Source organism: Chenopodium quinoa, unplaced genomic scaffold (genome assembly GCF_001683475.1).
Source record: "Chenopodium quinoa cultivar QQ74 unplaced genomic scaffold, ASM168347v1, whole genome shotgun sequence".
NCBI classification, from domain to species: Eukaryota; Viridiplantae; Streptophyta; class Magnoliopsida; order Caryophyllales; family Amaranthaceae; genus Chenopodium; species Chenopodium quinoa.
Genome location: NW_018743074.1, coordinates 1,989,364 through 2,008,889, shown reverse-complemented (window position 1 = coordinate 2,008,889; position 19,526 = coordinate 1,989,364). Strand labels below are relative to the sequence as shown.

The following is a 19,526-nucleotide window of genomic DNA, read 5'->3' as shown; positions in this document are numbered from 1 at the left end:
GTGAAAGATTGACAAGAGCTTTATACGCCACAACATTTCTTGGCCTGTTCTAGATAAAAACCAATTAAAGACGAATCCAGAAGTATCGGAAGAAGACCAAGAAACTACTCGACTATGAGGTACACTGACACAATACATAAGCCTACATTACTCAGTCACACAGTTTGTGCTCACCTTTGGCCAATTGGCCGGAAGTAGCTAAATCCGGATCCAGCTGAAATGTCAAAAAAAAAAAAAAAAAAAAAAGTTCCCATAAGCCATAGGTCCATACTAATGTTTGGGCCGATTGTTAAACGGGCATTTCGCAAACATTTCTGCAAATTACTACGTACAAATTTTACTGACCAAGTGACCATTGAGTAAAAGAAAAAAAAAAAAAAAAGGAAAAAAGGAAAAAAGAAAAAAGAAAAAAGAAAAAAACAGTAGCAGAGACAGAAGAAAACTTGAAAATTCAGCATTTACAGAAAACACAAGCTTTCTCTCTCTTCTCAAACTTTGAAAGTAAGGGAGGAGAGAGAGAGAAAACCTGGAGAATTTTTGTTCGTCATGCGATCGAAACCTGTATTAAACCCAATCACAATAACAATCATGCTATCAATTTCAATCTTCTTCCTTCTCTTCTTTTCTGGATTCTTCCAATTTTCATCTTATGCTTCTCCTTCTCTTAATGACCCATCAATCAAATCAAGTAAACCCGACCCGTTTACCGACTTGTTGAGTGCGTTCAGAAAATGGGATTCTGAAGTTGGTTGCCCGAAATTTAGAGAAAAGTTTGAGAATTGGGGTTTTTCAAATGCTTCAAATTCGTTGCAATTTAGTGATTTGGAAGGAGGAATTGAGTGTGGAAAAGAGTTGAAATTGAAGCATGTGAATGTGTTGGTTAAAGGGTGGACTTGGATTCCTGATAATTTGGAGAATTTGTATGAATGTAAATGTGGGTTAAGCTGTTTTTGGACTAAATCTTCTGTTCTTGCTGATCCTCCTGATGCCCTTTTGTTTGAAACCACTACTCCTCCTTTGCAGGTATACCATTTCAAAATTTATTGTATAGTTTATTATGTTTATATTGTGATGATTGTATACATCTTAATTTATAGTATTGGAAATGTGTGTGGTTTTTGTGATTTGATGTTTATGAATGTGATTTGTTATGCATTTGGTGTTAAGAGGGGATTATCAAGTGTTGTGCCAGGAATTTGGGAGTGGGGGGAAGATCATTTTTCTGTCTTCGGATTGCGGGGCGGGAGAGAATGTTGTGTATGTTTTGATCTTGTTTGATCATGGTTGCATCATGAGGTAGATATGAATATTGAGATATGGTTTAGTGTGAATAGTTAGGTAAACTATGATGTTGATATTATAATGAAAACGTTAGGCTTACTCCTTAGACTGCTCCTTTTTTTTGGGAATCAAATTAACCTGTTGTAGTCAAAGCTGGCTAATGAAATTTATAGTGTCAGAGAGTGCAGTTCTATGGTAGTAAAGGGTTTGGTTTTTGATTGAAAAGAAATAAAATGACTGGTAACATTGATAAGCATACACGCTGACATGTTGTAACAGGACATAGACATTGAGTTTTTGTAGCAGTATCAATTCAGAGATTGTGAGATGCTTGGGATTTGGGAAAATTGTTGATTTGATTTGTGCTTTTGGGGAATTATTTGATGAAGAAGAAAGCATACCTGATACAATGTTGTCGTTAGTGTTTTGGTGTGTTGAATAGGTTTTAATACGACTCTCTTAGTGCATGAATCTTTAGGGGAGAGGGACTTTAAAGTTGAACATATGTCACATGCTGTTTGAATGCTCATCATACAATAATTACCATTAGTGTTGATTTCTATTAGAGAAGAGACTTAAGGGTTAAGGCCTCTTTTATATTGGTACTGTCGAATGGGCAATAGGTGTTCAGTTGTTCACTTAGGTGTGATTCTAATGAAATCTGTTTTTAGAGATATTTTATTACCCGAACTTCTGTAGGTAATGTTGCTTTGTAAAGAATTGCATGTGAATACACCAAATCAGGCTAATGATTCCAAACTTTGCTTTTCTTGTCTAGGCATTAGGTTGCAATTTGACTTTGAGATAGGTTAATTAACACTTACAAGGTGCGTCCCTTATCTTGATGTGCTTATCTCCTGTTCTCCTCGTTAGAAATTGGCATATTTTTGGGAATTAACTTGCTGAATGTTAAATTGTTAAGGTGTTAGCAGATGTTAGGTGTGGCCTTAGCAATATTGTGTATCTAGCTTGTGTCACCCTAGGAATGGTATAAACCCTTTATTTTAAACCTTATTAGTGAAAAATGAGCTATTGTTCGGAAAATTAACCTTGGCAATGTGCACAAGTCAGGCTGAGTAGTGAATACATGACAGTTGTTCAGTAGGTGGGTTCAATCACTTAGAATGTTTTGACTGCAGAGAGCAATTATAAACCATTACTTGTTGGGTGCTCAGTTAACTATACTGGTATGGTCTTCGGAGTTATAATTGGAGGAGTATGTAGTTTATGGGAGATTTGTCATTGAATGATTGCTCCTTATCTATGAATCTATCAGGCTTTTGGGATTTGATACTGTTGTGAACTTGTGGTATGCATAGCTTCTAATCAATATTTTTTGTTATAAGGGGAATGTTGGGTTTCAAAGGTACAGGGGAATGTTGGGTTTCAAAGGTACATTAAGCATGAGTTGTGACAGGAATTAGATCTTGGGCTTTTTTGTATAACCAATTAAGAGGGGCATAAGATATCTAGGAAGGAGGATTTTTTCTATAGTTTGATATGTGCTCGTTTTGGGTTATCTGAAGATGCTTCTGAAAGATATCTAGGAAGGAAGATTGTTTCTTTAGTTTGATGTGTGCTTGTATTGGGGTTATCTGAAGATGCTGGCATGCTGCTGAGAACATATCTCTATCCAGTATAGTACTTTGAGTTTTGGCATACATATGTTTTTATGCTCAACTCTGTGTTATTATGCTCTGGGGGTTCCAAGCTGGACAAATGTGCGGTATTAGAAAGTCATCATTATACCAAGGCCACCATAACATGTGCTCCTGTTTACTACTGTAGATGAGAGTTAGAAGTTGGAAAGTTAATGATGTTATCATATGACTGCTGAATGGCCAATAGGTATAGTTATGATGAAATATGTAATTTTTCCAAACATTGTAGTTCATCATTTGTGAGCTTGTGACTAAAGGCATTTGTAAATAGTAATCCGTGTATATTCTGAATTTCTGAGTTTTCTGACAATCGAGTCACTTGATTTTAAATCAATATTGATGTTGTGTGCTCACAGCATGATTCATCTAGCTTTTGTCATCCCAGGAACAAATGTTTAATGAACTTGTTAATGTGTGCCCTTGAGCAATGTGATTCATCAGCTTGTATCATTTAAGAATAGATGTGTTCTAGTCTTTATGTGTGTGCCTTGGGAGAGTTCGATATCAAACGGTCATAATTCCCTTGTTTCTAGTTAAATTATGCGCGTGATACTGTGATGTATGTAGCTCCCGAATTAAACATCCTCCAAGTGGTTTTACTTTCAGCCGGGAGTAATGAATAAGGTACCATATCTCTGTTCTCTATCAACTAGATGCTCTAAAGACTTGCTCATTTCTTCAGAGACGCATGGGTGACCCACTATGCATCTACATGGATCTTGAGGCTGGTAGGAGACGGTCAGGACGTGAGGATATTTTTATTAGCTATCATGCCGAGGATGATGTGCAGGCAACATATGCTGGAGGCCTTTTTCACAATAATCGTAATTACCAAGTGTCTTCTCAAAAGAAGAATGTAAGTCTTTTATTTTTTTTAGCAAAACCAAGGCCACTATATTTGCCCCCCCCCACCCCTTCCCTTAAACTCTCTATCGCTTGCTTTTATGCTTTACGTCTTTACCTGATGTTGAGTCTCTGATTTCAGGATACTCTTGTATACTGGTCATCATCTCGTTGCCTTCCTGATAGAAATGATCGTGCCAAGAGACTTCTTGCCTTATTACCTCATCATTCTTTTGGGAAGTGCTTAAACAATGTTGGTGGCCTGGACAAGGCACTTTCTATGTATCCAGAATGTATGAAGGACCCTACCTCTACTCCGAAATGGTGGGATCATTTACATTGTGCCATGTCTCACTACAAGTTCGTCCTTGCTATTGAGAACACTATGACCGAGAGCTATGTCACTGAGAAACTATATTATGCCCTTGATGCTGGATCTGTTCCGATCTATTTTGGGGCACCAAATGTATGGGACTTTGTGCCCCCACATTCGATAATAGATGGTAGTAAGTTTAGTTCATTAGAGGAACTAGCGTCTTACATCAAGACACTTGCTAACGACCCTGGTGCTTATGCGGAATATCATGCTTGGAGAAGATGTGGTGTGCTTGGTAACTATGGAAAGACTCGTGCAACGAGCATTGATACGTTACCCTGCCGCTTATGTGAGGCCGTTAGTAGACAGGGTGGAAGGAGTGCCAAAGCTTAGTGATTTGCTGATCATCTCCAATGGTGGGGAGACATCTGCTGATTTTTTTCCTTTAAATTTTGGAATTTAGAATTTGCTGTAAATATATGTCCATTTGTTAGGTGTTAAAGGGAATACGAATAGGTTGTATGATTTTGAGAAATACTATATTCATTGTAGTGAGAATGGAAGTCACTAGATAAAAAATTTTTGGTTGTCTTTTTGGAATTTCTTCGCCTTCAATTACTTCACCTTATAATGGCCTATGTTTGGTGGCCTGACCTGTGTGTTGATTAGATTTGCCTTGTTTATAAGTTTGTAAGTTGTAACTATCTTGAAACAAACAGCTATGAATCAAGAACAAGTTTTGACATAAGCTGGCATGGTTGCTCAAATTTTTAATTATTTTTTTTCAATCTACAGTTCTAGAGCATATATGCTCAAAATCGCCCAAAACCTAGCCATTTACTAACAATTTAGGAGTAACAATGAAATGAATTTGCCTATTAACAAAACTTGACTTCATTTTTTTTTTTTTAATTTTCAAATTAACAGGTAAATCAACAGAGCTTTATGTTTCAACGGTCTATTCTATACACTCACTTTCTCGGTGAGATAGAGGACTAGCTCTCAGACTTTTAGACATGAAGGCAGAGGTTAAATTTCACCTTAATTTTAGGAGGGATTTGTCTGAAGTATTCCCTTCTGATATTCAACAAATGACGGTCTTACACTCTATATCAGTCGAGGACAGATCGGGTCCAAAAAAATTCTCAAACAAGGGTTAAATATAAAACAATGCACTAATCTTTCACTATTCATCAAACGGTCTACTGGTGAAAGCCTTACCTATTTAGACAAACACACAAAGCCACAAATGGAGAAAGAATGATGAGAGTACTGGCGCCAAGTGCACACCGGTTTATAAGCTACCCAAAATATTCATTCTCTCTCCTCCATCACCCTCTTCTTCTTCCTCTGAAAACCCCATTTCTATTAAACCCTCCTAAAACCCTACGTTGCAGGGCAACCATGGCGTCGGAACCCCACTTCACAATCCAAGTCAAAGACCAAATTCATCTCACGGAGAAGGAGTCTCTCATTTTTAAACGCTTAAAAGATGTTCTTCATCACTTCAATCTTGACACCCAGCTCCGTGTTGCAGGCGGTTGGGTCCGAGATAAGGTCTAATTTTTATTTATCTTTGATAGATTAACAGTTATTTTGCTCATAATTTGATGATTGTGTAATAATTTGTTGAGTTTTTTGGTAAATTTTAATGGGTATTTACATTTTTGAAGAGTTAATTTTTATATTATTCTGTATAATACTTGTGAAATTGAAGTAAGCATGTTAATTTATATGCTTTGTTTTACTTATTTTGTTTGAGAACCCTTGGAAAGTGTTTGGAGAACTGTTCAGTTTGTGTATGGTTGATTGAATTGATTTTGTTTGAGGGTTGTAAAGTTTAATGGTAGATTGGAAAACTTTAATTGCCGTTTGGTAGGTGGTAATGGGATACAATTTGTATATGAATTTGTAAGAAATACCTAAGCTAGTTTGCCTCGTATATATTGGGAACGAAAGGAAAAGGCTCGAATGGGGTTGTTTTGATTTGAGTGTATGCTCATTTTGGAGGGATTTTAGTTTAGATTGAGCCATATTTGGGATGCTTTGTAGACATGCTGATCATCTGAAAGTAAGCCTGTTAAGCTTTGATGAAATCAGGGCAAGCAAGTCTAATTCATTTGGTTGGTGAACTTTCTTAATTGTAGTGACTGCCACATCGTGCTGTTGTGCTCTCTCGATCCTACTGTAATTTTCTTTTGTTTACAAGGGTTAATTTTGGTGAATCTGGATGATTCTTGAGCTGCATATTATTGCAGAAGGGAAAGGGATTGGGTCATTAAAAATTGGGTGAAGGCCAAAGTAGGATATAACATATGTGGAGTGTAGTAGATTATCCTGTCTCTAATTCTCCATATTGTTCACTTGCATTGATTCTCACCTAATTCTTTTATTTTTGCAGCTTCTAGGAAAAGATTGTTATGACATTGATGTTGCCATAGATAACATGTTGGGTAGGGAATTTTGTGAAAAGATCAATGAGTACCTATTAAAGACAGGAGAAGATGTTCAGGGAATTGGCGTGATTCAATGGTATATGCATATACAATCATTTGATATCTTTATCCGTATAAGTTCTCTCTCTGCCCCCCCCCCTCCTCACACACACACACACACACACATACAACCAAAATAAGTCACCACATAGTAGCATATAGCTCCTCAGTTTCGTCTTAGCTTTCCCTAATACCTCATGCATTTTACTCTGTTACTTCAATTTGACTTTCTTATGGCAGGACCTTTAGCTGGTACAATGTATTTTACTCCTTCCATGGGAATTTTTCTTTAGTAAATGGACTTTGAAAATGATGAATACTAAGTAATACTGATATAGTATATACATACCACGTCCAAACCTTTTCTTTTTCTCCTTCTCTCTCTCTGGAAGGTATACAAGATGCACAATCTTTCCCAAGCTTTGTCAGACAATTTCAACTATTTATCAACAGTTATATTCACTCTTAGGTAGAAATTTTATTGCCAGGATTTGCAATCTTTGCATGAATCAAAAGATAAACGACCCATGCTTACTTATGTTATAAGGTAGGTGTGAAGCAGTAGTGGTTTTGAGAAGAAATTATAACCCTTAAAAGTTAGAAGTGATGGTTTTAAATTAGGGGATATATGTATGGAGCAAGTTAATATTATTCGAGGCTCTGAGAATATATGCTAATCCTCCCTTTATGAGTAAGCCAAATACCTGGAACAGGTTTCTGCTTGTAAATTAATATGAGGTTCCAAGTTTATCAAATTTGCCACCATCTTATAATGCAGTTGCTGAAAGATCACCTTTTATTTGTGATATATGGTCAATAGCGCAAAATACTTGCTGTATATTCACTGTTACACGTGTGTGCATGTGAATTGATGAAGATCTTTTCTTTGCAGCAACCCTGATCAATCAAAACACTTGGAAACTGCAAGGATGCGCCTTCTTGATCTTTGGATTGATTTTGTGAATTTAAGGGCTGAAGATTACCGTGAAAATAGCCGCATCCCCACCATGGTTAGCTTAATGAACTTTCTATCCTTTAGAGAGTTAAATTAATGCCACAATGCATTTAAATGACATTTTTACTGGAAGATTGAGGTGGAAATGGGCTAGCCACAACTGGTTCAGGTGCCTTATGGCCCTCACTGTAGCCGGTCTGAGGCAGGCCATGGTCCGGTTCAGTAGCTAATGACTAGAAACCCAGGTTCAGGTTCTGGGCTTTCGCATTTTAACATTAATATTCAAAATATTATTGATGGAAAATGTTAGATTAATGAACCATGCCAATTGGTACAAGTGTACAACAATAAATGTGGACCCTCTTGGCAAGCCAGTTCATAGCTTAGGTTTGGCCAGTTATGGACGGCTTATGGAGTTGTTTCTGATTGACTTTGGTTTAAATTACAGAGATTTGGCACCCCAGAAGAGGATGCGTATAGGAGGGATTTGACTATAAACAGGTAATTCATATTTTGCTTCAATATTCTTTAATCAAGTTAAATTATGGAAGAAAAATGAACAATTACTTTGGTCAAAATGTTGAATCTTCATTTCCTCTCTCCGAGTATGCTTTGGTGCCGTTCTCTTGGGCTTTCTAAGACATTGAAAATATTTTGTTAGAGAAGAGTATATCTATCCAATGTAAAAAAAAAATTTATAATTACATGTTGCTTCATTTTTAACCTTTGACATTTTGTAGGATGTGATTATGTGAACCGTTATCAGAACTGTTCACAACTTCACATAATTTACACTTCTTATCATTTAAAGGGGGATTTTTTTGTTGTAATAACTTGTAAATTTCTACTCAGTAAAATATTGCATATATTTTCTGAAGAATTTGATCTTGGTTGATTATTATTGTTATTGTTATTGTTATTGTTATTGTTATTGTTATTGTTATTGTTATTGTTATTGTTATTGTTATTGTTATTGTTATTGTTATTGTTATTGTTATTGTTATTGTTATTGTTATTGTTATTGTTATTGTTATTGTTATTGTTATTGTTATTGTTATTGTTATTGTTATTGTTATTGTTATTGTTATTGTTATTGTTATTGTTATTGTTATTGTTATTGTTATTGTTATTGTTATTGTTATTGTTATTGTTATTGTTATTGTTATTGTTATTGTTATTGTTATTGTTATTGTTATTGTTATTGTTATTGTTATTGTTATTGTTATTGTTATTGTTATTGTTATTGTTATTGTTATTGTTATTGTTATTGTTATTGTTATTGTTATTGTTATTGTTATTGTTATTGTTATTGTTATTGTTATTGTTATTGTTATTGTTATTGTTATTGTTGTTGAATAAAGCTTTGTTGTTGTTGTATGCTCACCATCTCTTTGCCTACAGGTTCTGTCTTGCTTTTATGGATACAGCACTGAGACTTATTCAGTCACTGGAATCTCTTAACTTAAATGTCAGTTTACATTTATCACATCTCTTTCATGCTTATGTGATATAAATCCTCTGTTTTTGATTATTAATGTTTCCTTTTGTATTATACTAGTAATAGATATCATTTTGGCCTATCTCGTGATCGAGTTAATTATATAGAAGTGCATCTCATGCATTTAATAATATACAATATAATGTTTTGGAAGGAATGGTGGAGCTTGACTTTCTAGTTAAAGTGTTAGGAGGGACAGCACAGCACAATCATCGATATCCTGAAATCCTGATTTCCCATACTGGCAAGTTTTGGCCTTGCCAGAAGCGCTCTCTCTCTCTCTCAGGATGAATGAAAACACCTCCAAAAGTTATCTTAGCATAGACCTCACATGCAATATTTAGGGAAGAGATTAAATCAGACCAAAGTACCAAAACTTTTATTCTATGCTGTTTTAGGCCTTAACCATACTAAACAATTTTCTTGAAGCTGATCTTGAAGAACAGTTTATTTGTTGTAACAGTATACATATATTTGAAGGCTGCATGCAATTCTTGTGTGTTAGGGTGGTGGTGATTTTGGTTTGAATTGTTATGTCTTAATAATTTCAGGATGAACAGAGGCGGTTGTGCTTATATTCTGCTTTATTTCTTCCACTAAGGAGCATGGTGTACAGAGATAATAAGAAGAAAAAGGTAGCCTTTAGTTAGTTAGCATCCCTGCCCCCTTTGTTCATAACACTCAGTTCTATGCTGTTCTCAAGAGGTGATGAAAGATTTTCTACCTGTTGAAAGGCTCTTTTGTTTTCATACTTAATGCTTGTTTTGCTTTCTTAGATGTTAATGTTCAGTTTATGATTTTACCCTTAATATTACTTGTTAGTACTATTTTTTTCCTGTAAATTATGCTCAACTGAAAAGTAATTATTTGGATAGGCGGAGATTTGGTTATACTGGCTTATGATAATATATCATCAGAAATTATCGTGTAAAGATATATTTCATGCTTATAATTATTGGACTGTGTTGTCAACTGTCAAGTAATCAAATCTGATGAATGGTCATCTTCATGCCTTTAGTTTACTGTTTTTTTTTTCCTGGTTTTGCAGGTCCCTGTGGTTGATTTCATTTTTCGAAATTCTCTCAAACTTAAATCTAAGGATGCTGAAACAGTTAGTTCTGATTCCTTGGGGCTCATGATATTGTTAAGGCTTTGTTACTTTGCTTTCTGGGTGACCTCAGTACACAATTGTCCTCATGATATGATAATTTTCTTACCTTATTAGGTTATAAGTGTTCACCGTGCAGCCGAGAAATTTATACCATAATTTCTTGTATTACGTCTGAAAAGGATGTGCAACATGCTGAAGCTCACTGTGGGAAAATCCTTATTGATGTCCCTGAGACACTGAAATTACAGATATTAGCAGGTCTTATTTTTTCCTCTTCATTTTGTTTTTATTTTCCCCCAAAATCCAAGAGTTAAGCCTGGTTGTATCTGTTTTCTTTAGTATAATATTAGGAGCTGGGTAGGAAAACGGATGTTTGCCTTTATTCCTGAAGGTGGTGAATAAACTGAACAAGGCTGTAGGATAGTCGGTTCTGGTCTTTCTGTGACAGTTGAGACTTGTTGCAAAATCGATTCCATGGACAGAAATCTCTTAAACGTATTATCTGTTCTGTTCTCCCAGGCTTGCTTCTCCGAGAAATCAAAGACTTTTGGCCAGTTGCATTGCTTGTATCCACGTTATTATATCCTAATGGTGATTTATGTGAGTCATTAGCTGAGGACTTGAAGTTGGAGAAGAATAAAGTTTTGTTTAAGCAGGTGAAGGATGTTGTTTTGAAACTAGGTAAGAATCTTACTAATTTTTGTCTTAGTTCCTAAATTTCATTGAAATTCTATTGTTATGATTGCTAGCTGTTTGCAACAAACTCATTGCTATGAACTTTTTTATTTCAATCCATAGATTCGCCTCTTGACTATCTGCATCTCTGGAGTTTTGCAATCCTAATTTTTTTTCTTTTTTTTTTTTTTTTTTAAACAAAGAATTAAATTTATACGACTTATGCGCAATTATGGTGTCTGAAATGTTTGATTGTGCAGATCTGGAAAACATTTGGGAGGCAAAGCCATTAGTCAATGGAAAGGACATTATGAGTATCTTAAACCTCAAAGCTGGACCAAATGTGAAAGAATGGGTGAGACCTTCATCTCCTGGTAAAATACTGGTTTTCTTTGAGATACTTTGGCCTAATTTATTTTCCTTTGTTATCTCCAGCAACAAAAGGTTATTGAATGGCAACTTGCCCATCCTACTGGAACTGCAGATGAATGCCAAGAATGGCTTAGGGAAGCAGGTGCTAAACGTGCAAGGATGGACGATAATGTCTAAGCAACCATTTTTCTGGATTTTTAAGACATAGGTGTCTTATTTAAGAGTAAGTATGCTTCGCAATCTTGAAGTACTAACACTCGGAATGATGTAGGATAACATTGCTAGATTGGTGGAGCTTTGCTATCAGACATATCAGTCTTTCATCTTTCACTGTCAACGATCATGCAGAGTTGGTCAGCCGAAGTTACATAGTTTGAAGAGTTTTTTTTTTTTTTTTTTTTTTTTTTTTTGACGGGGTTGCTTCAATGAAAGGATTTTGAAATTAACACAAAGATGATGCCAATTTTGTAAGTATCTTTGTCATGCATGTACATTGCTTCGAACCTTAAAAGGATTTATAGCTACCCTAACGATATTTTTGCTATGTGGTAATGAAATAACGGAAATGGTAAGTAAAAAGTTGTTGATTTGGTTAATTTTCTTCTTTTTTTGTTACCATATGAATTATGAGTGATTTATTTCAATCATGATTTGTATCAATATATAATGATTCCAATTGATAGATTATGGAGATATTTATAGATGAAGTATATACTAATCCATTAACCCGACAGTTAGTTGAACACATTTCCAAAAATATGAACATTAAGTTCAAATAGTATGAGCATATGTTTCAAAAATAATGAGCAATTACTGCAAAATTACGAACATAGAAACCATATATTCATATAGTATGAACATGTACATGTTCGGAATTTGAAAACTAATAGTTTAGTTGGAATAACAATGCGCATCGTAATCTCAGGTGCATGATATAATAATTGTGTAATACGGAGTAACTACCAAAACCCACCCATCCAATTAAGTTATAAGCTCATTTATACTTCGTATAAAAGTACCAAATTGTCATGAACTGTATCGATGATTGACAGTAAAATGCATAAACATAATAAATAAATCTGCTGGCTACTTTTATTAGTTGTTAACTTATTACTTTGTATTAACTATTAAGCCTTTGATGCATATTTTTGATGCATTGTTGTGCAACCCCTTATGAAGATCACCTCCTCTTGAAGTCTTGATTATCTATACAATAAGTACTCCCTCCGTTTCATAAAAATATTCGAGTAATAAATAGTGCTATTCCATGATGATTCAGTGTTATAATACTTTGATTAGTTTGTAGCTTTTATCTCCATTATGACCAAGTTATGCACTTCAAACCAAATCTTTCACCATTCTCTTTCAATTTACTACAAAAACCCATCTCTCTGTTTTTCTACTGCACACAAAAACTCATCTCAGAAAACCCAAAACCTTTCATACTCAAACAATGCATTGCACTTTTGCAATCATCTACTTCTTCCAATCACAAACTCAAACAAATTCATGCTTTTTCTATCAAACATGGTGTCCCATTAAACAACCCTCTACTTGCCAAACACCTAATCTTCTTCTCTGTTTCTCTTTCCAAATCCATGAATTATGCCCAGAAAATCTTCTCCCAAATTCAAACCCCTAATATTTTCACCTGGAATACCATGATTAGAGGCTATGCTTTCAGTGAAAACCCTAGACCAGCCATTGATTTGTATACCCAGATGAGAGCAGTTCATCTTGTTGAGCCAGATACACATATTTACCCTTTTCTATTGAAGGCAATTTCTAAGTTACTGGATGTAAAGTTGGGGGAAAAGGTGCATTGTGTTGTAATTAAAACTGGGTTTGAATCTTTGGTTTATGTGCAAAATGGGTTGGTGCATTTGTATGCTACTTGTGAATACCCTGATAGTGCATACAAGGTGTTTGATAAAATGTCTGTTAGAAATCTTGTGACTTGGAATTCTGTGATTAATGGGTTTGCTTTGAATGGGAAGCCTCATGAAGTTCTGGATTTCTTTAGGAAGATGAGCTTGAAGGGTATTGAGCCTGATGGATTTACAATGGTGAGCTTGTTATGTGCTTGCGCCGAGCTCGGTGCATTGGCATTAGGTAGGAGAGTACATGTTTACATGTTTAAGGTTGGCTTGAATGAGAATTTGCACGCAGTAAACGCGCTTTTGGATTTTTATGCAAAATGTGGAAGAATTAGGGAAGCCGAAATGGTTTTCGATGAGATGAGAGAAAGAAGTGTGGTATCTTGGACATCTTTGATTGTTGGGTTAGCTGTGAATGGGTTTGGAAGTGAAGCAATTCGGCTTTTTGAGGAGATGGAAGTGCAAGAACTGGCACCAACTGATATCACCTTAGTTGGAGTCTTGTATGCTTGTAGTCACTGTGGAATGGTGGATAAAGGATTTGATTATTTCAATCAGATGAAAGATAGGTATGGAAGTACGGCGAGGATTGAGCATTATGGTTGTATGGTTGATCTACTTGGTAGAGCAGGAAAGGTGAAAGAAGCATATGAATTCATTAAAGACATGCCAATGCAATCAAATGCTGTTATTTGGAGGACATTATTAGGTGCATGCTCACTGCATGGGCATCTAGCTCTTGCACAAACTGCAAGGTCCAAACTTTTAGATTTAGACCCTAAGCATTGTGGCGATTATGTGCTTCTTTCGAATCTCTATGCATCCGAGCATCGTTGGACTGATGTCCAGCAACTGAGGGCCAAAATGGTAGAGGAAGGAGTTAGGAAAACACCGGGATTCAGCCTTGTCGAGTTGAGGAATCGTGTTCATGAGTTTGTTATGGGAGATCGATCTCATCCTCAGGACAAAGAGATATACGCGATGTTAAGAGAGATCACAAAGGTTCTAAGATTGGAGGGCTATGTGCCTCACACAGTGAATGTGCTAGCTGACATTGAGGAGGAAGAAAAAGAGACTGCCTTGACATATCACAGTGAAAAGATTGCTATTGCTTTTATGCTCATTAATTCTCTGCCTGGAACTCCAATAACAGTAATCAAGAACCTAAGGGTGTGTGCTGATTGCCATCTTGCTATCAAGCTCATATCCAAGATTTTCGATCGTGAAATCGTTGTTAGGGATCGAAGTAGATTCCATCATTTCAAACATGGATCTTGTTCTTGTAGAGATTATTGGTGATCATTTGTTAGACATGAAATTATTTCGGTACTTTTTTTTTTGGCCCTTTAGATATGTCAAATGTCAATATTCAATGTGGAATTATTCATTTGTAAACTTAGATCAAATAGGTTAACTGGTTAAGGTCATCTATTGACAATTCTTGTGACAAAGTTATAAATTTTGTTATATCTGCCATATAGAGATGGTAAAGTTTGAGATTTTTTTTAATTATTATTTTCAAACTTTCAAAATTTTAATACCAAAACTATGATTTGACAAAAACTTTCAATTTTCATAAATTAGTCTTAGATAAGGCCATCTAAGGTCTATCTTTAAATAGTCGCGAGAGAATGAGGGATGAATAATCCCCCATCTGTCCTCGGTGTGACCTAGATTCAATTCTCGCCCCACCCCTTCCACGTTAGGAGGGGCACCTCTCGTATGTTACCGTATACGGAGTAAAAAAAAAACCTTTACATAATTGCGAGACATTAAAAAGATACTTTTTTTAAAAAAAAAAAAAATTAATTCCGAGGATTATATTTAAATCCACAAACCAGAGTAAAGGAAACAAAACAGGAATCCGCGAACTTAAAACTCCAGAAAAACAAACACAAACAGTTCCAAAAGAAGAAGCCATGCGAATACGATCAGTAGCAGTTGAACTTCTCGTCTTCACGACCATCTCTTTCTCTCTCCTCCCGATCTTCGCCGATGAACAGCAATTCGACATTGATGGAAAAGTGATTGATTTGGACGATTCAAACTTTGATTCTGCAATTTCAACCTTCGATTATGTCTTCGTCGATTTCTACGCCCCTTGGTGTGGTCACTGCAAGCGTCTCTCTCCTGAGGTTCTCTTTCTCTCTCCTCTTGTTTTTCTGCTCTTTTAGATCTTCTTATTGCACTCTTTTATTTCCTTGATTTTCCTCAATTTCATTATGATTGAATTTTTTGACTGTGTTTTTATATAATTAGGGTTTTCTGTTTGATATGGAGTATAAATTTTGCGAATAATTGGCGAAAAGTTTTCAATTTTTTTTTTGGTTGTGTTTTTCTTTTACTAAAACTGATGCAAAATGGCGATTATAAATGTCTGATTAGAGTGTTGTTGAGATCTAGTAGGAGCAGAGGTTCTGTCTGTTTGAAATAATCTTTATCAATCTTCAAATTTGTACATCAGTAGTGTGTTTCGATGCGATACGATTTGTTGCTTGAATTGTTTATGCTACCAATTGTTATGTACTGTATTAGCAATTTCTAATGTTTTCCGTTTCCCTTTGTGTTTGGTAGAGTTTTGTGCTGATGTCGTAAATTCGAATAGTGCAACTGTAGCAAGTGACATGATTCTACTTGTGTTTAAGAAAGTTATCCTACTATTCCGAAGTTATCGTGATGTATAATGATTTAGGATGCCTAGATCAAAATTGTCACCTTTCCTTAGAATGTTAATCAACCAGTTAGATAGAGTAGTTATTTTTAATGATTGGACTTTCCAAGATACTCTTATCCTAGTTAAGTGATAGGGACCGGAGAATGTAGGACTGGTTTAAAACTTCAAACTTTATCACGGATTTTATAATAGAACTATGTTATATCCTTGATCATGGCAGATTAATAATTAAGGGAACTAGTATATCTGTATGGAGGGGATAAATGGATTATATAGAAATAGAATATATGCACTTTTAATACTAATTGATCAATTCGATTTGAATGAGAATCATTTTGAACTTCAGGAAGAGTAATCTGCGAGCAAACTCTGTGTGTTCGCATTATAATTTATAACACTAGATGAGTAGATGCACTTTTCTTCAATTCTTCTGTTTGTCCACCCCCAGCTTGCCCCTAGTAACAAATAAATCTACAATTTTATTCTTAATTTGTGATAATAATTCTAACATATTCAATTTTGTCATGTACGCGTACCCAATTATTACTATTATGTAAACAGAAATTGATCGCTTAAACCAAAGATATTCATGTTTCTAAATTTTAAGTGCAGTTGGATGCAGCTGCTGCTGCCCTTGCTGGACTGGAGAAGCCCATAGTGATTGCTAAAGTTGATGCTGACAAGTACAGACGTGTTGGTGATAAATATGAGATTGAGTATGTAATTGGTCTTTTTCAGATGAACACCTTATGGAAATTTTGACAACTAAAAATTTAGCAGGGATTGTTGTACAGTTTACAACTTTACAATATGCAATTGCCAATTGCAAGTTGTATAATACTATTCCATCCAAAAAAAATGTATAATTCTCTGCTCTGGATCTGTCAGTGAATATTTCTGGGAATAAGTTACTCCAGTTATCTTGCATAATTAATTTTTTAAGGCGATTAATTTGGTCAGTAATAATTCTGCTTTTCATTGTTATTCAGTGGCTTTCCAACTCTGAAGCTCTTCATGCATGGTGTTCCCGTTGATTATAATGGACCGAGGAAGGCTGATTTACTTGTCCGTTTTTTAAAGAAATTTGTTGCTCCTGACGTATCTATTCTCGATTCAGACACTGCTATCAGTAACTTTGTTGAAGAAGCTGGCTCTCATTTTCCCATCTATGTTGGCTTTGGAATGGATGAGTCTGTCATATCCAAGTTTGCCGTCAAATACAAGAAACAGGCATGGTTTTCAGTGGCAAAGGATTTTTCAGATAGTGTTATGGAATCGTATGATTTTGACAAAGTACCAGCTCTAGTGTCCCTCCATCCAACTTACGATGAGAAAAACATATTCTATGGGCCTTTTGACGGTAGGTTCTAATTCAGACTATCAAATTGACCAAATCTTTTTATATTTGTTGGCAATGTCCCTTGCTTTTTAAATAAGACCATGGAAACAGGAGCAAAATTGCTGAAAATTGTTGGAATTGCACATCAGTGATTGATCTGTGAAACTTGTTGGATTTGCACATCAGTGACAGGTTTTAGTGCCTGATCTGTGATTTTGGTTGAGCTCCTTGCAGATCCATTTTCCATCCCTTTTCTTTTGTTACAGTCTTTATATCATGCAGTGTTTAGGAGTTGGGACTATAGGCTAGTTTTTTAAAAAAAAAAATGTGAAAGAGATTACTCTATAGGTGAAGGTTTTGTAGTTGTATTGTTTGTTTGTTTGATTCCATTAGCATCAGGTCCCTTTGTCTTACTTATACAATTTGCAATTTGCATTTTGGGAAAAAAAAATTTAGTTGCTATCTTGCTATGTGTAAACGTGGAGTTTTGGAACTCACAGATGTGAACTTTAATGTGTACATATCAAGAAAATGCTTAGTTGACCTGTTTATCATGTGCAGATCAATTCTTGGAGGAGTTCATTAGGCAAAATGTATTGCCCTTGTGTTTGCCTATAAATTCTGACTCATTGAAGTTGTTGAGAGATGAAGATAGGAAAATTGTTTTGACATTTGTGGAGGATGAGAATGATGATAAAACGAAACAGCTGGTCAAGTTACTGAAGGCTGCTGCTTCTGCTAATCGTGATTATTTATTTGCTTATGCTGGTCTTCAGCAGTTTCCGGACTTTGTTGAGACATTTGAGATCAGTAAAAAAACAAAACTGCCAATAATGGTTGTTTGGGATGGAAATGAGGAGTATTTCAATGTAAGTCATCGTATAATCTCCCTTATCTGCATATAGTCTTTGCAAAGATCATGCTTCTCTATTTTCCTAAAAGAAAAAAAGATCATGCTTTTTAAAATATAACAGCAATAATAGCCAGTATAAACACTATTAATGGCATGGTTAGTTTGAAGGACAAGTAGTGAGACTATTACTATTCTTGTTAATATAGATGTTGAATTATGGTGGTGTAAGAGTGCAGAAATGCTAACGTCTAATCCTTTTCTTGTCCAGGTAATTGATTCAGAGAGTATCAGTGAAGATGATCAGGGGTCCGCCATAACACACTTCCTCGAAGGATATAAAGAAGGAAGGACAGTATCAAAAAAGATTAGTGGCCCATCATTCATGCAGTTCCTGAATTCCATGATTGGCCTCAAATTAGTTTTCCTTGTTGTTTTCCTGGTAGCTGTCATGATGATAATACAAACCCTTGGTAAAGAAGATGAAGATAATGCTAGTGCACAGCCTTTGAGACCTGATAGCAGTGAAGCACAAAGATCAGGTGACAAGGAAGACTAGGAAAATATGCAACTTCAAGATTATCTCCTCAATCGTGACGCGACTTAAGTTGGAGCAGGATTGCTTAGAGGGAGACAAGACGAGTCGCTAACAGCTTCACCTAGTGGTTCCTCGAGTTTTGCCTTTGGCATTAGAATCTGCCATCACGTTTGGCCTTAAATTATGAGGTCACCCCATTGTTTGTGATTCTCAATGACAATGGCTCTCGTTGCTGCTAACTTATTATGCTTTGTAAGCTGATTTCTTAGGGTTTTCTTTTTTCTGGTTTTATATCCTTTGTACAAGTAAAGAAAAATGAAACATATCCTTTGTTCAAGTAAAGAAAAATGAAACGGAATTTTGATCCATCCAATGTTTAGATTTGTTGTACGAGTACTTAATAAAAGAAATGAAGTTAAATCTTTTATGTAAATTGTGCAATAAAGCGCCGCTTTATAATTGTATTCTACTAGCGAAGTTTAGTACTTTTTTACTAGCAAGGTTTGTGGGTTGGGAGTAGTGAGGGAGTTCAATCCACCACCCATAAACTAAGTGGACCGGTTTAGATTGGGTAGTGCGGCCAAATCCAAATATTTTGTTGGTCTTAGGCTGAATCAAACTAGTGACCATATTAGATTAGTAGATAAGATTTACAGATACTTCGTACATTAATTACCATTGTATTTTTATCAATCTTACATCCAATCACATTTTCACAAGATCAGATCAAATTAGATTAGAAAAAAACAAAAAAACAAATACTACTTCGAAAATATAAGATCCGGTGAACCGTTTTAAGTTTAATTAGAAACAACTAAAGAAGAAACTTGTATTGGGTAGAGGAGGTGGATCCCATAAACAAAAGTGGTCCAAGTTCAAGAGACAGTTAACCAAAAACATATACACAATATCATTTATTTGTACAGATAATGTTGATGAGGTTTGAGGATCGAGCAGAATAATCTAGTACTCAATAATTTCATTTTTTTTTTTTTTTGGGGATAAACTTGTTATCACTGTATTCAATTGACATCTTGGGAT

The 19,526-nt window shown here is 35.4% G+C and overlaps 3 protein-coding genes and 1 pseudogene across 3 annotated transcripts; all 4 read left to right on the top strand.

Moving 5' to 3' along the window:
• The first annotated feature begins 259 nt into the window (after positions 1–259).
• Positions 260–4,844, top strand: LOC110731684 (alpha-(1,4)-fucosyltransferase-like). The gene is made up of 3 exons (XM_021911562.1): positions 260–1,023; positions 3,625–3,798; positions 3,928–4,844. Exons 1-3 carry the CDS (start codon positions 547–549, stop codon positions 4,492–4,494), a joined length of 1,218 nt encoding a protein of 405 aa, XP_021767254.1. The 5' UTR covers positions 260–546; the 3' UTR covers positions 4,495–4,844.
• Positions 4,845–5,290: 446 nt separating this feature from the next.
• LOC110731682 lies at positions 5,291–11,803 on the top strand (annotated as a pseudogene).
• Positions 11,804–11,904: 101 nt separating this feature from the next.
• LOC110731680 (pentatricopeptide repeat-containing protein At4g21065-like) lies at positions 11,905–14,874 on the top strand. Its single transcript, XM_021911558.1, has one exon. The coding sequence runs from the start codon at positions 12,539–12,541 to the stop codon at positions 14,381–14,383; it is 1,845 nt and encodes a 614-aa protein (XP_021767250.1). The 5' UTR covers positions 11,905–12,538; the 3' UTR covers positions 14,384–14,874.
• Positions 14,875–14,897: 23 nt separating this feature from the next.
• LOC110731683 (protein disulfide-isomerase 5-2-like) lies at positions 14,898–18,918 on the top strand. Its single transcript, XM_021911561.1, has 5 exons — positions 14,898–15,219; positions 16,371–16,474; positions 16,748–17,118; positions 17,659–17,966; positions 18,219–18,918. The coding sequence occupies exons 1-5, from the start codon at positions 15,004–15,006 to the stop codon at positions 18,504–18,506; spliced, it is 1,287 nt and encodes a 428-aa protein (XP_021767253.1). The 5' UTR covers positions 14,898–15,003; the 3' UTR covers positions 18,507–18,918.
• Positions 18,919–19,526: the final 608 nt, after the last annotated feature.